This window comes from Hypomesus nipponensis, chromosome 25 (assembly GCF_054491055.1).
Source record: "Hypomesus nipponensis isolate SF chromosome 25, ASM5449105v1, whole genome shotgun sequence".
Taxonomy (NCBI): Eukaryota; Metazoa; Chordata; class Actinopteri; order Osmeriformes; family Osmeridae; genus Hypomesus; species Hypomesus nipponensis.
The window spans coordinates 2050001-2060000 of NC_140385.1; the positions used below are offsets into that span (position 1 = coordinate 2050001).

Below are 10000 nucleotides of genomic sequence, written 5' to 3' on the forward strand. Positions count from 1 at the left end.
ACACACACAGGCAGAAGCACACAGACATACACATGCACACACACCAACACATACACATACATGGGCACACACACAGACACACACACAGACACACACACACAGGCACACTGACAAAGTCATCAGACTACCTTTCTTTCAGATTTTCTTTCTCTCACAGCTCTCCTCTCTCCCAAACTCACACACACGTACCTTCCCAAACACACCCACAGACACACTCACTACCCCTTCTTGCATGTACATTTTGACACACACACACACACACACACTCCCTCACACACACACACACTCACACACACACACACACAGATCCACCTCTGGTTCCAGCTCGTGGTTCTAGCGGTTGTAGGTCCCAGGAGAACATGGTTCTCTTCCAGTTCCACCAAAGGACATTTGACCGTCCCCACGACGATGAGGAGCCGCAGTGACAAAGATCAAGACTGAGATGTTGATAATATTGAAGTTAACCATAGAAGAATATAATAATGAATAATGAATAATAATAATAATGTTATTTCTTGTTTACTCAACTACTTATATAACTTGTGTTTTTATATGTGTAAGGGTGAATCTCTGTAGTGTTGGTGGGGTTATCATAGTGTAGCACTCTCAATTCACCTGGGCGGGGCACCCTGAATCTGCACCTCTCTCCTCACACTCGGGGCGGCTTGTTTTGACTACACCCTCAGCCTGACGGCCTGTGGCGGGGCCTGTAACAAGTCTGCTGGTGAATACTGAAGGTAACAGGAGTGTGTGTGGGGACCCCCCCCCCCTCCTAATAAAAGGTGTGATGACCCTTATGGATACAAGCAAATGGCCTAAGCTCCACCCAGCCACGATAGGTGAGTCAAATCAAGTCCACCTGGAACGAATGGGAGAGATACAGGTCTGGATGTGGCTGGCGTCGCTAGCTCCACCCAGGTGTGGGACTGAGGCTCAGCAGACCTACTGCTAGAGGATAAAACAAACAAACATTTGTTTTGATGTGACGACAAAATACTACATTCTTCTTCTACTTCTTATTGTCTGATCACCATGGAGACGCAGAGAGGTGGGACACTCCTTTATGTTAGCAATATTCTGATTGGTTCAGGGTCATTTGGGGTGGCAAGGCTTAGAATGCTGAGAAGGGTTGGTGGGTGGGTTCCGGGTCACGAATGACCTTCGACCTTTTGGCCCCCCCCCTCTAATCTTCTCTGGAAAACTCTGAGTTATGATGGGTGTTCATTTGTCTTATGAATCTAATTCTGCCTGTTCATGCATTTGGTTGAGACTACGATTTCTCTTTTTTATTTTTTTTTATTTTTTATTTTTTCTAACATTTAGACGTTTTAGTATTTTATGTTGATTTTGTGGATATTGATGCTATTTATTGATTTTCTAGGATCAGAAAATTGTGTGACCTTATTGCAGGACGTTGGTTAGGGTGAAAAGATGGTGTGTGTGTGTGTGTGTTTATTCAAATGGGGTGTACCAGTGATGTGTCTAGAGTGCTTGAGGGAGAGAGAATCTCTCTGTCTCTCTCTCTCTCTGTCTCTCTCTCTCTCTGTCTCTCTCTCTCTCTCTCTCTCTCTCTCTCTCTCTCTCTCTCTCTCTCTGTCTCTCTCTCTCTCTGTCTCTCTCTCTCTCTCTCTCTGTCTCTCTCTCTCTCTCTCTCTCTCTGTCTCTCTCTCTCTCTCTCTCTCTCTCTCTCTCTCTCTCTCTCTCTCTCTCTCTCGCTCTCTCTTTCTCTCTCTCTCTCTCTCTCTGGCTGGAGCTGGGTGTCCAGGGGAACAGGGTTTGAATCAGAATGTAACTAACTGACTGACTGACTGACTGACTGGCTGACTGATTGACTGACTGATTGATTGATTGTGATTTAGGTGTTTGTCAAAGGAGCTTTTGGTTTGTCTGTAAACAAACAGCTTCTCCCAATCGTCTCCAAGAACCGTCTCCAAACTCTGTCTTTCGTTTTAGGTTTCGTTTAAAAGAAGGAAATAGAAACTGATTGTGATGTCACTTCCTGATTTTGGCTCAATAGTTCCTTCCCGCAATCCCCCTTGTCTGTTTTGAATCTGAAGGGTTGAGTGTGTGTATCTATGTGTGTGTGTGGGGGGGAAAGTTTATGATGCGCTATAGAATGCAATGTTGAATGTTCCCAAAGTGTTCTAGAACGCGTTCCAGAACACTGGCCCACGCATTCTAGTTCTCTAGAAGCCCTCCCTCCCTCCCTCCCTCCCAACCCTCGAAGCCACGACAGGAAGCAGAACTGTAAAAGGGGAAGGGGCTTCTGTAAGCCCCGCCCACTCAGAGATGAAGGTGCATGTTCTGGAGCATCTGGAGATTAGGGTTCTAGAATGGCAATAAGGTGGGGCTGACCTGTAACACGTAGCAACACAAAAACTACATTTGCACTGTCTGCCTGGTGGTTGTGCTGAACCAGAGCGATGATGAAGTGATGAGGATGATAAGGGTGGTGACGATGATGAAGATTATGCTTGGGGACCATCTGCTAGGAGGGTGACTGTAGACATGAAGGAGAGTTGAAAAGAATGAACTTCACTTTGACAAACATCTGAGATTCACCTGGGCTTCATTTAGTCTGCGACTCTCTCTCACTGTATGTGTGTGTCTCTGTGTGTGACTGTATAGGTGTGTGTGTCTCTGTGTGTGACTGTATAGGTGTGTGTATCTCTGTGTGTGACTGTATAGGTGTGTGTGTCTCTGTGTGTGACTGTATAGGTGTGTGTGTCTCTGTGTGTGACTGTATAGGTGTGTGTGTCTCTGTGTGTGACTGTATAGGTGTGTGTATCTCTGTGTGTGAAAGTTTGTCTTTGTGTGTGTGTGTCTCTGCAACACACATCCATCACGGCCTTGTTAATTACAAGAGATCAAAAATGGAACAACCCTCTCTCTCTCTCCCTTCCTCTCTCCCTCTCTCTCTCTCTCTCTCTCTCCCTCCCTCTCTCTCTCTCTCCCTCCCTCCCTCCCTCCCTCTCTCTCTCTCTCTCTCTCTCTCTCTCTCTCTCTCTCTCTCTCTCCCTCCCTCCCTCTCTCTCTCTCTCTCTCTCTCTCTCTCTCTCTCTCTCTCTCTCTCCCTCCCTCCCCCCTCCCCCCTCTCTCTCTCTCTCTCTCTCTCTCTCTCTCCCTCCCCCTCTCTCTCTCTCTCTCTCTCTCTCTCTCTCTCTCTCTCTCCCTCCCTCCCTCCCTCCCTCTCTCTCTCTCTCTCTCTCTCTCTCTCTCTCTCTCTCTCCCTCCCTCCCTCCCTCCCTCTCCCTCCCCCCCCCCTCTCTCTCTCTCTCTCTCTCTCTGTGTTATGAGGAGTGTAGCCTGCCTGGCCATGCATTTCTATTACTGTCTTTAAGGGCACATTTAGTCATTCATAGATGACCACATCTAACAGCATGAACTCTCTCCCCCACACACACACACACAAACCCCGATACAAACGGAGGTTAAGGCAATATTGACCGGCGCCGAGATTTTCCAGGGTCGCCATCACAATTTAATAGTCTTCTCGTTATAATAGCGGTGACGTCAGACTGTCCGACTGTCGATTGGATAACGGACCTCAGCACAAAAACACAACAACAACAATATATATATAATTTACATTCAGAGCTCCGGAACATTCAGAAGGCGAAGAATCCTCACAGGCAGAGAATCCTGTTACTTCACCCAAAACTAAGGTAAGAAAGTATAGTTTTTTCATCTCTTCTGGGTCGGTTTACTGATGTTTGTTTTTTTAAAGTTCATGATCGATGTTGACGCACGCGCATCCAAAGAAGCATTTGGATTCATCTCAATATCTACATGATGTACTTGACATGAAAAACTTTGACATGGCGATGAGGCATGATTCTGCGCACAACTGTGCCATGATGAAGAGGGAAGTAGCTGTTAAACTAAAGAAAAGCTCTTCAAATCTACATACGTAACCATATATTAATATTTATACACTACATACATACTAACATACGTAAAAAAACATCTCTGAATAATGAGTGGTGTGGTTCTTCTGCAAAAGCGCTGAGATTGTCGCGTAAAGAGCGGTTCAGACGGCACGGTTGTAGGTGCGCTTGTGCCTCTGCAGTACTGCTGGGGGCCGCTAGAGGGAGAGCTGTGTCAGTCTAAGGCCGAATCCCAATACTCCCCCCAAGAGCAGCGCCGCAGTTCAGACGGCACGTGTTGAACTGGGGAAAGATTGGAAAGACTGTTCGCCTCTCTCTCTTATCTCTCTCTCTTATCTCTCCCTTTCTCTCTCTCTCTCTCTCTCTCTCTCTCTCTCTCTCTCTCTCTTGCTCTCTCTCTCTCTCTCTCTCTTGCTCTCTTGCTCTCTCTCTCTCTCTCTCTTGCTCTCTCTCTCTCTCTCTCTCTTTCTCTCTCTCAGAATGTGTCGCCCTCCTCTCCCCTGCCTCTCCTTCGTCCTGCTCCTCCTGGTTGCCGGGGCGGGCCTGTGCGTCGCCGTGACGACGTTGCACGGTTTCCGTGGCTGCGCGGTGCGGGAGTTCTCCTTCGTGGCCCAGAAGCCCGGCTGTGGCAGCCTGCGCATCACCACCCAGGCATGCTGGGGGCGCTGCCATACCTGGGAGGTACACACGCACACGCACACACTCACACTCACACACACACACACACACACACACACACACACACACACACACACACACACACACACACACACACACACACACACACACACACACTGAATGGGGTACATTACTCATCCCCCTCCTCTCCTCCCCCCCAGCGCCCTGTACCCGACCCCCCCTACATCCAGAGGCACCACCAGGTGTGCACCTACGGACGCGCTCGCCACCTGACGGCCAGGCTGCCGGGATGCCCCGCCCACGTGTCCCCCCTCTACCGCTACCCCCTCGCCCTGCAGTGCCTCTGCTCTGTCTGCTCCACCCTGGACACAGAGTGTGAGACCTTCTAGAGGGAGAGGGGGAGGGAGAGGGAGAGGGAGAGGGAGAGGGAGAGGGAGAGGGAGAGGGAGAGGGAGAGGGAGAGGGAGAGGGAGAGGGAGAGGGAGAGGGAGAGGGAGAGGGAGAGGGAGAGGGAGACAGAGAGAGGAAGAGGGAGAGGGAGAGGGAGAGGGAGAGGGAGAGAGGAGAGAGAGAGAGAGAGAGAGAGAGAGAGAGAGAGAGAGAGAGAGAGAGAGAGAGAGAGAGAGAGAGATGGAAATGTGTGATAAACCAGAGTACATTATTTTTAAACTTGATCTGAATATAAAAACAGGTTTTTCCAAAAATCAGTTTGTTGGTTTCATTTAATTTCTTTATTCATTCTTGCCATTCAACATTCACTACAATCTTTCAACAACTATGTACACATTTCTGTTCAAGCTCATAAATATTAATAAAGATCTATACATCCTAACCATGGGCGTGTATCTGAAGTTGATAGATCTGGCCTGGGTAAACAGACCAAGCCAATAGATCGGTCTCCAGATTTGAAATCCCATCCTCATAACACATTCGGCAGAGTAAAAAAAAAACGTTGTTGCATATGTTGTAGGCGTGTACCATGTTTTGTCATGTTGCAATTTCCCTTAGCGTGTAAGTAGCATGTTCTGTTGAAATGTTTTATGTTCCATCTGCATGTCAGTAGCGTGTGTTGGTATGTAGCGTGTTTCCGTAGTGTGTCAGTAGAATGTTCTGTTGAAATGTTTCATGTTCCATCTGCACGTCAGTAGCGTGTGTTGGTATGTAGCGGCTTTCCGTAGCGTGTCAGTAGCGTGTGTTGATATGTAGCGTGTTTCCGTAGCGTGTCAGTTACGTGTGTTGATATGTAGCGTGTTTCTGTAGCGTGTCAGTAGCGTGTGTTGATATATAGCGTCTTTCCGTAGCGTGTCAGTAGCGTGACTTGCGACACATGTCACAACGACAGGCCCTTGCTGTCAGGATCTCAATGTCGTCATGGTGACGACCTCGGGGACAGTCCAGACGAACTTTGACCTGTGGACAGAGACATCAACCACTGTGAAACATCCATATGTCCATCATTTATCATCCATCCATCCATATGTCCATCATTTATCATCCATCCATAAACCCATCCATCCCTCTCTCGCCCTGGCCCCACCTTGGCGTCCCTGCTGATGGTGCAGCAGCGTGAAGCCGAGGTGATGTTGTGGGTGTAGTTGGAGGCGACCAGGACGGAGTAGCGGGAGGGGAAGGCGCTGGACTCACAGTAGCCCACGCAGGCAAACACCACATGGGTCCCTCTGCACGTACCCCGACGGTCACTACGGATGGTCACGTTAAACGCTGCCGGGCAGGAGAGGGGGGGAGATGGAGGGGAAGGGGGGGGGGTGAGGAATGAAAGGTAGAAAGGAGTGTGTGTGTGTACGTGTGTGTGTGGTGTGTGAGTGTGTGGTGTGTTCTCACGGTAGAGGAAACATCCGGGTCCCTCAGAGCTGCTGAATGGGGACAACAGCAGGATGGTAACCACCGGCAACGCCAGGAGACAGAGGTGAGAGGACACAAACACAGACATCTGGACCGCGATCTGCAGGACACACATACACACACACACGTGTACACACAGGTTACCTTCAGATGCCAGTTTATTTGTCGTGATGGATCTGGAGAACATTAGAATGATTTAAGACGCTCCCAAAAATGTATGAAGAATTCTAATAGACAAGTCCTTGTTCTCTACCTATGAGGGGAATTCCTTTTTTCCCCCTCGTTCCTTCCCCTCCCCTCTGTCTGTCTGTCAATCTAATGATTAACAAAGTGTATAAAACAACAGTATATATAGTTTTATAACTGAACACACACACCTCCTACCCCTCCACACACACACACACACACACACACACACACACATATATAAACAGTAAAGTCATGTTTTCCTGAGGAGGGTCCCACACACGTCTTTCCAGTTCCGCTCACATCGCTGGGAACGCCACGGCAACGGCGGAATCGCCTGGGGACGCCGTCACTCGGCAGCGACGCCTCGTTGCCACGCCAACCCTGAAATCACCCAGCTCTCTCTCTCTCTGGCCCCAAGAGCTTTCCATGTCTTGTAGCGGCTGTGTGTGTGAGTGTGTGTCTGTCTCTGTGTGTGTGTCTGTGTTTTAGAACTGTCTACACTGATTCACTGACATATCTCAGCCTTCTAGAACACACTGAAAGATAGATCCGAGCTCTAGAATATTCTGTCTGTTTGACCCAAAGACACATCAGACATTCTCTGTAGACGTTCTAGACGTTCCACAGAACACTAGAACATCACAGGTACGGAACCTCAGAGAACACTAGAACATCATAGGTACGGAACCTCACAGAAAATCGTCTTTCCCACAGCTACAGAACTCAACAGTGACCCCCAGGTGTGTGTGTGTGTGTGTGAGAGCGAGGTGAACAGTCTTACCTGTAGACAGTGTGCAGAGCTTGTTCAGTCCAGGTGGGTCCAGGTATGTCAGCAGCGTGGACAGGTGTGTGTGAGAGTGTGTGTGTGTGTGTCGTCTCCCTCTCTCTGTCTCTCGGTCTATATGTAGGGCAGGTAAGAACCAAAGCACTCCTCACAGGTCACACCCACAATCCAAACCTCTCTCTCTCTCTCTCTCTCTCTCTCTCTCCCTTTGTCTCTCTCTCTCTCCCTCTCTCTCTCTCTCCCTTTGTCTCTCTCTCTCTCCCTCTGTCTCTCTCTCTCTCCCTTTGTCTCTCTCTCTCTCCCTCTGTCTCTCTCTCTCTCTCTCCCTCTGTCTCTCTCTCTCTCCCTTTGTCTCTCTCTCTCCCTTGTCTCTCTCTCTCTCTCTCCCTCTCTCTCTCTCTCTCTCTCTCTCCCTTGTCTCTCTCTCTCTCTCTCTCCCTCTCTCTCTCCCTTTGTCTCTCTCTCTCTCCCTCTGTCTCTCTCTCTCTCCCTTTGTCTCTCTCTCTCACCCTTTGTCTCTCTCTCTCTCCCTCTGTCTCTCTCTCTCCCTCTGTCTCTCTCCCTTTGTCTCTCTCTCTCCCTCTGTCTGTCTCTCTCCCTTTGTCTCTCTCTCTCTCCCTCTGTCTCTCTCTCTCTCCCTCTGTCTCTCTCTCTCTCCGTCTCTCTTTCTCTCCCTCTCTCTCTCTGAGACATTTAAGGAACAGTCGATTGCTTTTCCGTCAAGGCCACGATGGAGGAGAAAACACACATGTACACACACTGCACATACACACTGCACGTGCACACATTATTTCCAGTCTTCTACCTCCGGATCAGTTGTGACATCACTAATCAGTTGTGACGTCACTCATCAGTATGACATCACTCATCAGTGAATGAGTGAACTACAAATGAATGAATGAATGGCAACATGAGTGTGTGTTCCTCTGGAGCATGGTGAACCGAGCAACATGGTTTAGGGGTTGGGTCTGTTCTGCTGTAACACACACACACACACACACTAGGCACACACACTCTTGTGTAGGTTTTCCACTTGTGGTGCTGGAGGAAGGGCAGGGCCAGTTCAGGAGACCCTGAGGGTTTGGGTCAAGACTGTGTCAGCGTGGGTGTATGTTGAGCGCGTGTGCCTTACGTGTGTGTGTGCGTGTCAGCATGTGTGTGCAAGTGTGTGTGTAGATGTGTGTGTGTCCGCTTGGTGAACACCTTTCCTCCTGTCGGTCTGCTATCATTTACTGATATCCAACAAGAAACACACACACCCACACACCTCTAAAACTGACAGTCACACACAAACACAGTTACCGTCCCCGTACTTACTGCCCCAACACCAACATTCCACCTCCATGGTTGTCATCGGAAACGGAATGTATGACATCACCTAATCTCCCAACACACTCACACACACACACAATGCCACCCCAATTAACAAAGGCGTCTCACTGAATGTGTGTGTGTGTACACGTGTAGGTGTGTCTGTAAAATGTTTTGTGTGTATGCTGGTGTGGGTTCACTTGTGGGTGTGTGTACACGTGTGTGTGTGTGTGTGTGGATCAGGAGGTGAACTGGTGTGTGTGTGTGGATCAGGAGGTGAACTGTGTGTGTGTGTGTGGATCAGGAGGTGAACTGTGTGTGTGTGTGTGTCTGTGTGGAGGGATCAGGAGGTGAACTGGTGTGTGTGTGTGTGGATCAGGAGGTGAACTGGTGTGTGTGTGTGTGTGGATCAGGAGGTGAACTGTGTGTGTGTGTGTGTCTGTATGGAGGGATCAGGAGGTGAACTGTGTGTGTGTGTGTGGATCGGGAGGTGAACTGGTGTGTGTGTCTGTGTGTGTGTGGATCAGGAGGTGAACTGCTGTGTGTGTGTGTGTGTGGATCAGGAGGTGAACGACTGTGTGTGTGTGTGTGTGGATCAGGAGGTGAACTGCTGTGTGTGTGTGTGTGTGTGGATCAGGAGGTGAACTGGACTGTAAAGCTACTTTAAGAACAAGAGAACATTGTCTAATGTTCTCCTACCAGTCATAACCCTAAAAATAACACACACTCTCACTCTCACACACACACTCTCACACACACACACTCTCACACACACTCTCACACACACACACTCTCTCACACACACACACTCTCACACATACACACACTCTCACACACACACACTTTCTCACACACGCACTCAAACACACTCTCTCTCTCTCTCACACACACAGACACATGTAAGGTCCTACAGCAACAGGAGGTGAAGAGTTGTAGAAGCTTCTGTGATATTACAGTTCTTGGGGATGGAGCGGTTGGCGCGGTAACGGCGTCGTTGGGGAGGGATACAAACAGATACGTCGTCGTGCTGAGTCACCCTGCTGTCAGTGGACCTAGATGGGGGGCCTGAGAGTGTGTGTGTGTTATAGTGGGTGTGTTATTGTAAGTGTGTGTATGTTATAGTGTGTGTGTTATTGTAAGTAAGTGTGTCTTAGAGTACTTTTGTGTAAAATTGTATTTGTTAAAGTGTTATTAAAGTGTGTGTTATAGTAAGTGTGCGTGTTAAAGTATCTGTATGTTACAGCAAATCTTTGTATGTCTTAGTTAACATGAGTCTGTGTGTGTGTCTGTCTGCGTCAAAACCCTTTCAAAGCTTAGAGATCACCTA

The 10000-nt window shown here is 48.7% G+C and overlaps 3 protein-coding genes across 3 annotated transcripts in view; 2 read left to right on the plus strand and 1 right to left on the minus strand.

Moving 5' to 3' along the window:
• Window positions 1-1984, plus strand: part of ppp2r5b (protein phosphatase 2, regulatory subunit B', beta) — a 15885-nt gene extending 13901 nt beyond the window's left edge. The window contains exon 13 of the mRNA XM_084691663.1: window positions 1-1984. This exon is cut by the window's left edge and continues 315 nt beyond it. The gene's annotated coding sequence lies outside the window, so the exon portion shown is untranslated.
• Window positions 1985-3352: 1368 nt separating this feature from the next.
• Window positions 3353-4942, plus strand: LOC146221695 (glycoprotein hormone beta-5-like). The gene is made up of 3 exons (XM_084691828.1): window positions 3353-3665; window positions 4367-4568; window positions 4727-4942. The coding sequence occupies exons 2-3, from the start codon at window positions 4368-4370 to the stop codon at window positions 4913-4915; spliced, it is 390 nt and encodes a 129-aa protein (XP_084547954.1). The 5' UTR covers window positions 3353-3665; window position 4367; the 3' UTR covers window positions 4916-4942.
• A 333-nt stretch (window positions 4943-5275) lies between these two features.
• LOC146221696 (uncharacterized) overlaps window positions 5276-10000 on the minus strand; it is an 11047-nt gene continuing 6322 nt past the window's right edge. Inside the window, exons 10-12 of the mRNA XM_084692066.1 lie at window positions 6369-6586; window positions 6064-6248; window positions 5276-5936 (exon numbers count right to left, since the gene is read on the minus strand). Coding sequence (XP_084548192.1) covers window positions 5832-5936; window positions 6064-6248; window positions 6369-6586 — 508 coding nt within the window. The 3' untranslated portion in view covers window positions 5276-5831. The remainder of the gene's footprint in view (window positions 5937-6063; window positions 6249-6368; window positions 6587-10000) is intronic.